The sequence below is a fragment of the Eubalaena glacialis genome, chromosome 2, assembly GCF_028564815.1.
Source record: "Eubalaena glacialis isolate mEubGla1 chromosome 2, mEubGla1.1.hap2.+ XY, whole genome shotgun sequence".
Classification (NCBI taxonomy): Eukaryota; Metazoa; Chordata; class Mammalia; order Artiodactyla; family Balaenidae; genus Eubalaena; species Eubalaena glacialis.
Window position 1 is genome coordinate 110594264 of NC_083717.1, and position 14442 is coordinate 110608705.

A 14442-nucleotide genomic window follows, 5' to 3' on the forward strand; every position below is an offset into this window, starting at 1 on the left:
GCTAACAAGTTCCCAGGTGATGCTGATGCTGATGGTCTGGGCACTGGTGTAATGTTTACTCCCTGCCCCTTCACATTTCTTTCCATGCATCATTTTTGCCCAAAGGGACAGTCCCTCCCTTGAAAATATATTAATTACCTCATGTGAATATACTGTACTTTTATTCCCAAGATCTCGAAGCCCTGTCACACCTGTTAGCTCCATTTGCTCTCATGAATTCTCAGTTGGTTAGGAGGAAAGAGAGAGGTCAAGGGCGATAACCAATGCCATCGCTGAGTCTGTAGGCTGCCTGTCTTCCAGTTCAGGGGTCCCTCCCAAGAGCACACTGCCTGCCCAACCCAGATCCTCGTGACATGTGAGCTGCCTGCAGCTCAGAGACTGGCTGCTGTGACTCAGCACTGCCCACTAGCAGGGAGCTGAAGGGACAGGTGGCCTCCAGCACAGGCCGGGGGAGACCTCAACTCATCCTCTGAGCATGGAGGTAGCAGACAGAGGTAGAGGTAAAAGGAAATCCTTGGTAACCAGCAACTGCTTTTTTGGACAAGTTGGTTTGGGGACTTTTGAGGCTCACTTCGCACACTGTAGGCGATAAATAAATAGTTCTTGAAATAATGGTAGTGGTTTATGGAAAATGTTCTAACGAAAGTTAGAATCTTACTGCTGATTAACTGATGAGCTATTGTAAAAACAGATTACTGAAGTTAAGGAAACAGGGAAGTAACAAGGGTAGATTCTTGTTGGTAAGCCATTTAGACTGGGCTTGTGTGGGTATCATTTCTTTCCCCCACTGTGCCGAGGAAGTGTTTCTCTGAAGTTTCCGGCATAAGAAATGTTTTTAGCGTTGGCCCTGGAGTCGTCGTGGTGTCACTGTCATGATCTACTTGTGTATCCACAGCTGAGAATCTGGGTTCAGGGGAGTGAATTGCTAGCTCACAGCTGCACTGGGGCACAGGGAAGCTGGTGTGGCTCTGGCGCTCCTTACTGACCAGGTGGCTCAAGTACACTGTGTGCCACTGGGAGCCACGGCTGTTTCTGCACTTAGGACAGACGGCCTTGTAGAGTCTGGGAGTGTGGTTAAAAGAAAGATTTCGTCTTTGTATTTTTAAATTAGCTACTGGAGGGAACAAAGAGCATAACACAGGTTTTCTGGCAGCAGAAACCTACATGTCATGTCAGCAAGTAAAACAGATGCAACCAAAAAACTGTTGATAGAGCAGATATTTTTATAGCTCAAGATTGGTCACAGGGCCAGGACAAAGGAGACAATGAATGGGTTACATATTCTCTGTTGCCTCCTTGAAGCACCACATGGAATACAGCTGTGGGCTCCTGGCGCCTGGCAAGAACAGGCAGGCCAAGCCCAAGCCCCTCAACCTGGCAGTGAAGAAACCGCGGCCAGAACGGCCAGTGCAGCTGTGAGCTAGCAATTCACTCCCCTGAACCAAGATTCTCGGCTGTGGATACGCGAGTGGATCACGACAGTGACACCACGATGACTCCAGGGCCAATGTTATCCAACGCGGTGATCAACCAGGTGGTCAACAGTGCCAGGCACTGAGCTTAGTGCTGGTCCTCTGAAACGAGCAAGGCCACTGTGCTCCCTCCCTCCACCGAGGGAGACAACAAAATGTACAGCTGTGGCCCTTTTGTTACTGCATTGCAATTCCAGAAATACCACCATTCTCTGCAGACAGGAAGGGGAGGGCAATTATTATCCCTTTTAAATAGCTGTGGTAGTCCTAAAGCTCGGGACCTGACCTTTCAGTTCCCCTTAAAGAAACATGTAGAAACAAGTAGATGCTCTCCACTCAGCATTTCAAAACAGGATATAAATACTCAACGAAAGAACACACTATCTTAGGATTCCCTAGTGAAAACCAAAAAACAAGGTAGACAGAAAAAATTCCAAAGCTGTGGTCTCATATGTGTAGGAATCTCGAGCTGTTAGGAAGAAAAATGTTTCTTATGCCGGAAACTTCAGAGAAACATTTCCTCAGCACAGTGGGGGAAAGAAATGATACCCACACAAGCCCAGTCTAAATGGCTTAGCAAACTCCTCACCCCTCACCCTCCAGAACTACACTTTCGAAAGAGGATTATTTCATCAAATGCAGGCTGTCGAGAAATAAACGCACACGGTCACTTCTAACATAAGCGAACACCTAGAAATGATCCAGGTAGTCCCAGTGCAAAGCAGTTAAAGGAAAATAATCCCCCTTTGCCCAGACCTCTCCTTCCCGGCTCAAAACCTGACGGACAATTTTGCAGCTAATTTCTAACCCTTGACAATAAAGCTATTCCAACCGCTGCTCCCTGCCACCAGGCCCTGTTCTGGTGGAACAGTGACCTTCGCATTGGCCAGCAGCCTCCTGCTGCACACACTGCTGTATGTGCCCAACGTGTGAAGCCGTGTGCAACTGCAGAAGCCACATGTCCCCGTCTACAGAAAGGAGGGGCTGGCTTGAAGAACTTTGGAAACTCACTCCCCTTCTGCTCTGCCTTACCAAGCCCTCTCACAGAAAGCCATTGTGTGGGCTCAAGAGGGAAATAAAAGAAGGGTGGACTTTTTCCATGCTCCCCGGCAGACCACAAGGTGATATAAAAGCACAGCAGCCACCCCCCAACAGCTCCGGAGAAGTACAGGCCTCAGGGGGCCCCACCCACACTGGCATCTCACTCGGTTTCGCACTGGGCAACATTGTCTAATAATGAGCTGAGCTCAATTGCTTGCTGTGTATTTTGCAGCACAACTAATCCCTTATATTTGTGCTTTCCACCCACATGTCTTTTATTGTTTGCTCTAGGGAAGAAAAAGCCTCACCTTTGAAGCAACCTACACCTTCTCTCTGCCCTGTGGCTCTCTCACCTCCTCCACTGTAGACAAAGCTCTGTCCAACCACTGCAGACACATCCATTTGTCTCCCCCAGTATTAGCACTTCTTGAGCTTTCTAGGAGCCAGTGGTTTAAAGGTGAGAACAGTGATGCTATCAGGCGGCTGATCCTCACCTCAGCTCAGCTCTCAGCCAGCTCAATGTTTATAATAATTCTTAATCTGCGTGCTTACTGGTCCCTTAGCTTCCTAAGCTGGGCAGCTGCTCAGAGTCCTTTAAAAGCAGAACTTTTTTCCAACCATTTTAGGGTTGGCAAAAGGTAGCTGAGCTAGATATCACTGTTCTTCCAACCCCGTGACTGCTTCCCGACTAAGATGGATTCCTGCCACCCTTCAATTTGGTCAAACCATCAGGCACAGAGAACATTAGAGCAATTGCTTTTTCCTCCTACACCTATTCATTACCACCCGTCCACCACACCTTAGACCATTGCCTCTTCCAACCTCTACTCCTTCCCCAAGAAGCATGAAAAGAGAAATGATCAACTTACACAGGCTGACGTAGAGTTCTTAGAATGTATTTTTGTTCACCTGAAAAATAAAACTTTTAAAAAATATACAGGACTTTTTGAGTACAGGTATATCTTAAATGGCTGAATTATAAATAATGTCTCTGGTCACGCTCACAGCTAGAGCTGGAGCTAATGTCCCAATTCCAGTGAAGGCGTTAGAGAGTCAGGAGACCAGCAGCTGGACCCACGAGTGGTTTCTATAGACTCTGATCCATCCCAAAGTGGATTAAACGGTCCAGAATGCAGGGGTCAGGATGGGGACAGGGGATTAGACTCCCAGATGTTCTCTTGCAAATTCAAAGGATTCTTGGAATAAGAGATTGATTTACAAATTATTAAAATATAAGACTAAAAATTCACACAGTAAATATAAATTACAGACTATTATTTAAGTTATAAAGTGGCATTTTATGTTTCTTCCCCCAGGCCCTCACAAAAAATTTAAAAAGGCCTCAGGGCTTCCTAATGACCGAAGTGCTCAGAAATCTCCTTCAACCAAGACACCTTGGGGGTGCTACCAGCCTGCCCCTAGGCTATGATAGCTCAGCTGCTATTATCTTGCCCACACCAGGACATGGCTTACAGCAAGGCTGTTGTCCTGTAAACTTGGATCAGAGCTAACTGGAGTGTAAGCCAGAAAACTGGAGAGACAAATTGTTTCAGGACTCAGGTGGATAAGTTGTTGTTGTTGTCATTGTTTTAAAGTGCCTCATTTCCCAAAAAGGAAACACGAAGGGGTTTGATATCTTATCACTACCCACACTCAACTGCCTAAAAGCAAGTGGCGGAAGGAAACGGAATTCAAATTGAGGATGTATAATTCTTGCTGCCCCAGAGCTAGCTCTACATATGTCATTTCACTTGATGTTTCTCATCTCAATAAAAGTATAGGCTGCATATAAGTAGAGCTTATCAGGAGAGGTAAAGACAAGCCAATTTAACCTTCCTACGGCTGGTCTATTATCTGGCTATCCAAACACAATCCTGAGGTTGAAGCCCACCTTTCGGCCTTTTGCGTTCCACAGTACAACTCATAACCAGAGGGTGTGCTCAAAGCTCTGGTTTCACAACAGATTTCGTCCTAATCACAGGGCTACACTGTCACTACAGGCTCAGGGAAGAGGGAAGGTGAAGGTGATTACTGGAACAAGACCAGATCTTGAAGAGCAGGAAAAAAAAAAGATAAAACACTTGTGAGCCACTCTACTTACAAAAGCTTGCTCTTCCTAAAAGAACTCTGTGAGAAGGCCAAGGGGTGAAGCACAGAGGCATTGCTTTTTCCCCTCCTTCTTCCCTGGCCCATATCCAGCTACTTAGGGCTGCAACAGAAAGCCTCTTAGGTGGCGGCACTAAGGTGGGAAGAGGAGAGCAGGGGATCAGTACATTCCCCACCCTCCCTGAACTGCTTCTACTTCTCCAAAGGTTTTCCATTGTCCTTTCAACAAGTTTAAGAATGATTATACTTTTGTCTTGTCTAACCCTAACGTGTCATAAATCTATCTCTCTGAAATAGGAGGGGGAAAAGGGGAAAGAGTGGGTAATGAAAAAAGTGTTTGTGCCCTTCTGGCTAGCTGCACTTTGGGGGCCAGCAAATAGCCCTTGCTTAGCCCCATCCATCAGTCAGTAGCTACCCAGGGTGTGGGAGAATACATGTAGTTCTATGTCATTATAGCTTCTAGTGCATATGTCAACAACTATATACAGGGATCTATAAATTAAATGCATCTGTGGCCACTGCAACTAGGTTGACGTACCTGAGCTCCACTACTTTTGGTGCCCTCCTCCTTGCGAGAGTTTCGGCTTATTAAAGAAGAGCCCCTACAGCTCCCTCCTTCCCCTGAGTCTTGGGGGAAAGCCCGAGTCACCCCTCCCCGTAAGATACCGAAGAGCTAGCGGCGCAGAAGGGTTCGGTGCTGGGATCTCCCCACCCCTCCCCCCATCCCCCTTATGGCTCAGGGCCCTGGCGCAGCACGGTCCTAGGAAGACAAAACCCCGAACCCCCGGAGAATCGTGGTCCCTTGGCTGAAGATCCGACTTCAGGCCCCTCGCCCCTGCGGCGAGCGCGCGATCGTCGGGGGAAGGGAGGCGTTCGCTCCCGTGGGGGTCACTACCGCGGGCTCCCCGCCCGGTCCTGCTGCAAAGTCCTGCCTCCGGGCTTGGGGAGGATGGTTTCCGGCCACCCCTGGCACGGAGGGGTTCAACGACTCCCGGGCGCCGCCGCCGCTTCCTTCTCGTCCTCCTCGGCCCCCTGCGGCTGCTCCAGCGGCCCGGCCAGGGGGCTGTCGGCAGTAGGCTCAGGAGACACGGGCCGCACCGCCTGCAGCGGGGGCGCGGCGCGCGGCGCCTCGCGGCGGGACGACCCCGTGGTGTTGGGCCCCACCGCAGCCGCCGCCCCTGAAGTCCCGGACGGGCCGGTGGCGTTGGAGCCGCCGGGGGGCGGGCCGGCGGCTCCTCCCGAGGTCCCGGCGCCCACCGGCTGCCAGATGAGGCTGTAGTAGACGGCGAGCACGATGGCGGCCAGCGACACGGAGAGCACGTAAGCGAACACGGTGGCGAGTCGGACCCACTTCTTGTTGGTCTTGGCCGCCATCTTCGCCTTCTTGTCCCCGGTGTAGGTGGCCGGCTTGCCCCGCTCGGCCGGGGCCGCGTCGCGCTCCTTCATGGGAGGGCCCCGGCCTTTGCCCCGGTGCTCCACGGCCCCGGCTGGAGGGGGCCTGGCGGCCTGCAAGGACTGGGCAAGGGGCGGCCCGGTGCCCTCGGTTCCCGGCCACTCGGCTCTCCGCCGCCGCTCCTCACGCCGCCAGCCCGCAGCCCGCCACCGCGTCGCTGCAGCCGCCGCCGGGGCCTGGACCAGTCACCGCCGCCAGCGCCGCCGCCGCCGCCGGCCCGTCAGCTGCTTCCCCGCCGCCGCCACAGCCACAGCCGCCACAGTCGCCCGGCTCCGAGTCCCCATCCGCCGCCGCCGCCGCCTGCCCGGCCGCCGGCCGCCCGGTCTCCAGTGGCCGCGCGGACAGCGCTCTCCTCTCCTGCCCGGCTCCCCCGCCTCTCGCGCCGGCAACAAGGGGCGGGAGAGGGCGCTGCTGGGGGCTGCCTCTTAAAAGGGCGACGGCGGGGTCCGGAAGTGCCGCGCGGGGAGGCGGGCTGCAGGCGGGCGCCGCAAGCCCCACCGGGACGCCCCGTTAAGAGAGAGTTAACGGAGGCTGGCTCTTAAAAGGGCAACGTCGCCGCAGCCCCTTACGGGCTGGCGCGGCGAGGGTGGGAGCCCGGGGCGCTTCTTTAAAAGGGGAACGGCGTCCTTTGGGGCGGAGTGGTGAACTGGAATGGGGGCGGGGAGGGGCGGGGAGGGGCGGTCGGAGCCCAGAGCTGTCAACTCTGGCGCCTCCCCTCTGTGTCCAGACTGTCCGAAGTGACAGGTGGTATAGCAGCAACGGCTTCCGCTCCCAGGCCCCAGGCCTCAGTTTACCCCCAGAAGTGGGGGTGATTTCACGTTGGTGCTCTCGATTCGCGCCCCGTTCCACGTACCCGCCGGGCGGGGCTTTCAGACCCCTTTACACCTAGCGAGCCTGGACCATGTCGTCTGGCGTAGGCAGCCAAGGAAGCTGGAGCGTGCACTGTGGTTACAGCTGGTCGCGCCCTTTCCCAGCCCTCACCCCCGACCCGCCGCCGGATCCCGCCTGGGCTTCAGGGCTCTCCCGATTCTCTGTCCTCGGAGATCCCCGAGTCGGCTGCCCAGACCTTCCAGAGCTTTCGGGACAGTACAAGTGCGGAGCTGTTTCTCCTCCCACCTTAGTCCTGAAGTTTGCAACAGGTCCCAGGTCCCGCTTTGGGGGGATTCCGACTCCCGGGTTTGGGCTTGATTCATGGACTCAAGAGGCTGCCCTGAACCGGTGGAGCGGCTTACAGGGCTTTTCCCTTCTCTGATCCTCTCCGGGTCTCAGAGCCCGGACGGCTGTTCCCCTGCCATCCTTCCTAAGTGAGGCTTGTCATTCCTCGTTTAGGTGCTGACGAACCCCTCCAAGCTCGGACTCTCAGTAGCCGCTTACCCTGTGCCTTCCCCCTCCTTCAGCCCTCCTCTCTTTTGGCTTCTCTCCTCCCCATTCCCTGTCTATGAGGTTTTCTAGAATTTCTGGTTCTCTCCTCCTTGAGTTCTACTTCCTGTGTTCCCACAGCTGGGTGTGTGGACCGCCTGGGTATCTCAGTGGGTGTGGGAGACGGCCTTGGGGGGGCGCGGGGTGGGGAGAGGACTGCGGTCGGTCCTAATTGGGTTCTGTGGGCGAACCACCCCTCCTGACTCCTGGCTTCAGACTCTGTGGGGCTGGACCGTCTCTGCCTTTTCCATTTCCCCTCCTTCTCTACAGGAACCCTTAGCTTCCAGACACTGTGCCCCCTGATGAAGAAGCCCCACCCCACCACTGCTGCCCTGCCTCCCCCACTGTACAGAAGTCAAGTGGCTACCAGAGCTCAGTGTGCTGATCAGGGCTGGAACTCCAGGCCCATAGCCCAGCCCCTGACTCCTGAAGCTCGGGTGGGAGTCTGCCACTAGCAATGGCCAACTGGATGCTTATTTCCAAGAACAGGCTGCGTTTTTACTTTCTGAGAGATTTTAAGGACATTGAAAGTTTGGAGTGCTTATTGCCTTCTGCAGGCTGATGGGGAAAAGACAACCACTCCTTCCCCATCCTGCTGCCAGGGTGGCCAGAGCCCGTCTAACAGGGCGACCTGTTAAGTCAAAATCCCTGAATTGCCTCTGGATGTTGAACTCTCTCTCTACCTTACTCTCTGGCCTTCCTGGCAGGACCGATCATACCAGCTGTACCAAGGTGAATTATTCTTAAAAGATTCCAGGTGAGGCCAACCCAAAGCCTCCTTCCATATGCTTCCTTGAATGCACTCTGAATTTCTTCTGTTGCAAATTAAACTTCTTTCTTCTTGCTTGGCTCCCAGCGGAGTAGCAAAACAGCCTGTCACTTTTTTCCACACTGAAGAATAGATATGCTTGAAGCCCCTATTCAATTCCTCTCACCCTATTCTTCTCCAAACTAAACAGTGCCAGATTCTTTAACCTGTCATCAATAAGCTGTATTTATTATCTGGATTTACATAGTGTCTTTTACCCTAGGAACTCAAAATGCTTTCAGGTATAATTGAGGCTCATCTCCCTGGTGCCTGAGCCATTAAGAAACCATTAGTGTATTCCTGTTGCAGGCAACTAAACGGCCCCCTGGTGGCCTGAAAGTGAATATGCTTCTCTAAGTGCCTCTCCTGGACTAAGGGTAGGCAGAGTCAGAACAGAGAATCAAGGCAGCTTGGGGATAGAATGGGCCCAAAAGGTCCTCTTTTGTAAATACCCTCATGGACCCTAGAACCTTCCCCACAGCATCCCTATGGAGCGCTCTCCAGCGTTAGCTAAAAGACCCTCCATGTTGGTGTACGTTATTGTCTGCTCCCTAAGGCAGCCCTTTCAGGCTTCGGAAAGTTCTGACCAATTGTTAACAGCAGCAGTTCTGACCAATTGTAACAGCATCCACACCTTTATTATGTGCTAGGCACCATGCTAAGCACTTACATTCCTTGTCTCACAACAATCTATCAGGTAGTTACTATTTATCTTCATTTTAGAGATGAAGAAATTGCCTCAAAAAAGTTCAGTAACTTGCCCAAGGTCACATAGCTAGCTAGAATTCAAACCTGAGTCTTTCTGACTCTAGAGCATTAGATACTGATCCCTGTTCTACTCTGCCTCACTTGCAGAGCTGAACTTTGTCTCTGTAGTGGATATTGGGAGTACCACGCACATCACCCTCAGGATGGAGGCTCTCATTCCTCCAGCTGCTAGGAATGTTGGCTACTGATGGCTCACAGCTGCCACTGTCCCTGGGAATTGCCCTCAGGCACCAAAGGAAGCTGTATCTCTCTCTTGGCCTACAAGACCAATAAATAGGGCCAAGTTGCAACAAAACCCAGCCAGAGATGTGCAGTGTTCCTGTTAGGGAAGAGGAGGGCTCTATCCCCAAGGAGCTGCAGAAGTAGCCAGTATGTACTGGCAGGAGCCAGGAGAGGATGTATTGGCTGGATCGAGGGGGAGGTGAATACTAAGTTGAATGAGGGGGAGTTTATTGATATGGGAACACTCTCCCATGAAACAGGATTTAACATCCTGACAAGGATCCTGGGAGACAGGCTCACCAAGTGAAATGGAAATGCCAGAAGTACCATGGCGGAAGATGGAAGAAGGGTTCAAAAAGCTCAGAGAAGTGGGCATGCTCTAGTGGGTATTCTATGTAAGATCAGAAACCCACTTAAGTTCTGCAGGAGGGCCCAGAGGATACTCTGGTTATCAAAGCAAAGAGGAGTGCACTGGTGAGAAGCTGAGTTTTGGCTGTCCTACGCAGGCCCGGGCTGACAGCAAGAGGCCAAAACAGAACTGGCTCCCTAATAGCAATGGGGATGTTAGGACTGTGAAATGATAGAAACCAGAGATTGGCACACTATTGTAATAAGCAGCAAGTCGCAGTGGCAGTGGGGGGGTCCTGAAAATAGAGCTATGCAGGTGGTTAAAAGGTCGTAGCATCTCTGGGGCAAATTAGTGGGAAGAGTGCCTTTTTTTTCACATTTTTGCAAGTCACTTAAATGTGGCTTTATAGACAACAGCTGGATTCTCATATCTGCTTTGGTTGGCAATATGTTGTTTTGGTTAAAATATGTGAAGAAAATCCAGCCTCACGAATATATGTATTAACAGTTGGAAAAGAGAGGAGCATTTTAATAGACTTTTCAGCTAATTGTGGGCATTTTCCTTTGATACTACACCAAAACTCAACAAGTAGTATTTTCTTAAATGGTAGTTGTAATGTAGAATATGAAACTATGTCAGTGAACTTTTTGTACTCAATCATATTAAAGTCTATTGATCTACCTTGCATTCTGAATGGCTCTTCTACCTATGCATGATTTTGTAACATCCTTTGGTCATTTGGAAAATATTGGTTCATTGAATTATACAGATCTTTCAAATATTGATACAATTCATTATACAATACTAAAAATCATATTTGTTAGTATCATCAGAAAAAGTTTTAAGTATTGGGAATCTGTCAAGTTCATGATAGTGCATACAAGTTTCCTAAAATTCTAATTTTCATTTGAAAGCTCAAATTGTATCACTGGCAAAAAATACTATCAGTTGCTTTCCTCAAAGTCACAGGCCTACTTGGTTTGAATCTGAGAAAATATCTGCCAAATAACCAAGTCTGAATGACCATAGTTTACCTGTCAGTTATTTTGTCGAGTGAAAATGGTGTTCTATGAAAAAAATGGCTAGTTTAGCTCATACTTAATTGCACAATTGCTTTTTCTTGAGAGAACCATTATATTTCTGGGTGCAGTATGGTACTTTCTATTTAATTACAGAGAATATTAAAAAAACATGTTTTTAAGGGTTATGATTTAATAAAATTTAACAAATTTTATTGCTTCATTAAGGACATTCTTAAGTGAAACTGACTCTTTTCTTCCCTTCCTTCCTCCCTCCCTCCCTCCCTTTCTTCCTTCCTTCCTTCCTACCTTCCTGCCTTCCTTCCCCTTTCCTCCCTCCCTCTGTCCTTTCTTTTTTTCTTTTTCTTTCCTTCTTTTTTTTACAATGAACTACCAGAACAGTTTAGTGCCACTGCCTTGGTTTGATAAGTTGCCAGAAATTTTATCCAACATTGTGTTTGCACCATCAGTGCAAATGTCAACACAGTTAAAAAGGTATATAATGTCTTAGTATTATTATGCAAATATTTTGACCTTGTGAAATACCTGAAATGGTCTCAGGGACCCCCAGCGATCTGCAGACCACACACAGAATTGCTGAGCTGTACAATGAAAAGAAATCAGGAATGAAAGATCAGGAGGTTGGTGACAGTTGCTCCAATAAAAAGTCATGATACCTTGTCTGGTTTCCAGACCTGACTCAATTTTCAGACCCAGAACCCTTTTTTTTTTTTTAATTTACTTACATTATTTTTATTTATTTTTGGCTGCGTTGGGTCTTTATTGCTGTGCACGGGCTTTCTCTAGTTGCAGCGAGCGGGGGCTCCTCTTCATTGCGGTGCACTGGCTTCTCTTGCTGTGGAGCACGGGCTCTAGGCACGTGGGCTTCAGTAGTTGTGGCACGCAGGCTCAGTAGTTGTGGCTCACGGGCTCTAGAGCATAGGCTCAGTAGTTGTGGTGCACGGGCTTAGTTGCTCCACAGCATGTGGGATCTTCCCGGACCAGGGCTCAAACCCGTGTCCCCTGCATTGGCAGGTGGCAGCTCCAGAACCCTTTGACTGAAGGAGAGGTTGGGTCTCCAGGAGGAAGGCTTCCGTAATACTATGGCAATACAGTAATGATTTTCTACTCCTTCTCCAAAGGGACCTATGGCCATTTACTTGGGTAACTGTACAGTGGGGAAAGTGGAATAGCCAAACATTTTAAGGTCATGCCGTGTCTGAGTTGACACTGATATCTGGAGACCTGAATCATCATCATGGCTGCCTGGTAGAGTGGCCCTACATAAAAATATGTACAGGCTCATGGGCTGTAGAAAACAGCTTGATGAGTTGGTTAGAGGCCTAGAAAGGGAAACAATGGAAAATTGGGAAGAAGAAGAGGCACGTGGATGTATCTATGGGAGTGGACACAAAGTGTGAAGATCTATACATTGCATGTTAATGTCCACCCGAGAGCATCCACCATGGAGGAGAGGATAAATAGCCAATTAGATAGAATGACTTGGCTAGTTGACATTAGCCAGCCTCTGTCATCTACCTCTTGTGCTGGCCCAATAGGCACATGGAAAAGTGGTCATGTTGCCATAGATGGAGGCTACACATAGGCATATAGTGTATGGCGGCAGGGGTGCACCCAGCAGAATGGGCTCCCACTCACCAAGGCTGGCCTTTTTATTGTTGCTGCCAAATCTCCAACCTACCAACATCTGATGTTACTTGGTAACAAGGTGACTACATTGCACCTGTTCTAATCGGGAAGGCTTGATGATTCATCTTGACTTGAATCAGCATGTATTCTGGATGGCTTTTTCTTTCCTGCTAAAGGCCTCAACCAGCACCACTCTCTGAGAGCTTAAAGAGTGTTTGATTCACAGATATGGGATCTCATATAACATTACATCAGACCAAAAGTCCCACTTTACATCAAAAGAATGGGCACACGGTCGTAGAATCTTCTGGGCCTATCACATTCATCGCTACCCACTGGTGAATAGAGATGATAGAGTGAAAGAAAAGCCTTTCAAAGGTGCAGCTGAAGCACTGTTTTCGAGATGATGGGACACCATGCTCCAGGATGAAGTATGTACCCTATTCAATAACTATAATATGGTGCTATGGACCAACAAGTAGGATATAAAAGCCTAATAAACAAGGGGTTGAAGTAGGAATAACCCCACTCACCATCACTCCCAGTGATCCTTTGGGGGGAATTCGTGGTTCCTATTCCTACAGTTCTAGGATCTCTGGGTTTAGAGAATCTAGTTCCCAGAGGTAGAACACTTCCATGAGGGCACAGAAAAAGAATCCCATCAACTTTAAGTGTGGCTGCTTCCTGCCTTTTAGATTCCTTGTACCAAGACACCAGCAGCAAAAAAAAAAAAAAAAAAAGAGTCGCTTCCTGCCAGGGGTACTTGACCCTGATCCTTGGGAAGAGATAGGGCTGCTGCTATATAATGGGGTCAGGGAAGAAGATGTTTGGCACCCAGGCAATCCTCTAGGGTGTCTCTTGGTACTCCCTTGCCCAATTTTGGTAGTAAGTAGACAAATTCAGCAGCATGGTTTGAAAAGGGCATGGTAGTTAGGAGCTCGGACTCCTTGGGGAATGAGGATCTGAGTCACCCCACCAGGTAAGCCACTTAGACCAGGAGAGGTACAAGCTGAAGGTAAAGAGAATCTAGAATGGGTAATGGAGGGATGCTGAATATCAGTGTGACACCAAGACAAGCTTCAGTAGTGAGGGCTAAGTTCAACCTACTTACCTTCCTACAAGTTTCTCAGAGGAAACAATCACTAGAATTCTGGAGGGGCTATTCCCAGGCAGAGGGTGCTTACCATATGATGCAAAGAGTTCCAGGCTGTGCAAAGGGGGTGCTGTTATGGTTGCTATGGTGCACCACCCAGATCCTGCCTCTGGGACCAAGAAGCTTATCCCCAAGTTGCTAGGAGTGTTGGCTGCTGAATGCTCACAGCTGAGTCTCTCCCTGGGCATTTCCGTCAGCTGCCAAAGGGAGCTGCCTTGCCTGACTTCATGAGGGATAATCTGCCTAGTCAATGTTGCCGGGTGGGGGTGGGGCGTTCAACCTCAGTTGGGGCAGCTCTGAAGTGTCATCCCAACCCCCGAGCTCCCTGTGGAGGCGTCCTTTGTTGTGACTGCATCCTCGATCAATTTCTTCCTCTGCTCAGTCTTGATTCCTTCACTCCCTCAGATGTGTTGTTTCTGAGAGCACTTCCCAATAAACTTCCTACAAGAAGCAAATCTCTGTTTCATAATGTTTCATGAGAAACCTGACCTAAGACAGTCACCTCAGTCACCTAAGATTCCAACCTTTAGGACCCAGGTGAACAAGTCTCATCCATTTGAAGGTGGACCACCTGACCACCTTTATGTCCATGCTGTGGTTCCCTCCACCAGCCCTCACAGAATGTCAGGTGCATCCTACATCCTGACCACCTTCCACCAAATGCCCTCCAGCTTGTGCGTTTCCCCATGATAAAGCCACCGAGACTGAAGTCCCTGAGTGCATCAGATGTGGTCTGACATGCCAAGAATGAGAATGCGACCGACTCTTCCTTGGTTCCAGAGCCCTGGCTGCACATTGGAACCAAGACTGAAGCTCTTTGGAAATCCAAACGCCTCACTTCCTTCCCCTCTCCCCACTCACCCATCCCAGGTCCTGAATCAGAGGGTCTGGGAACAGTAAGGAGCATCCAGTGTTACCAGAGCTTCCCAGGCGATTCTGATTGATATCAAGATGGCAGTCACTGGGCTCAGTACTCCACTTT

The 14442-nt window shown here is 49.8% G+C and overlaps 1 protein-coding gene across 1 annotated transcript; it reads right to left on the reverse strand.

Annotated features, from left to right (window-relative positions):
• Positions 1-3398: 3398 nt before the first annotated feature.
• INAFM2 (InaF motif containing 2) lies at positions 3399-6299 on the reverse strand. The gene has a single exon (XM_061182253.1). The coding sequence runs from the start codon at positions 6063-6065 to the stop codon at positions 5601-5603; it is 465 nt and encodes a 154-aa protein (XP_061038236.1). The 5' UTR covers positions 6066-6299; the 3' UTR covers positions 3399-5600.
• Between the last annotated feature and the right edge of the window lie 8143 nt (positions 6300-14442).

Excerpts from the sequence above, each read along its gene's own strand:
- INAFM2 (XM_061182253.1), bottom strand. The coding sequence starts at position 6,065 with ATGAAGGAGCGCGACGCGGCCCCGGCCGAGCGGGGCAAGCCGGCCACC.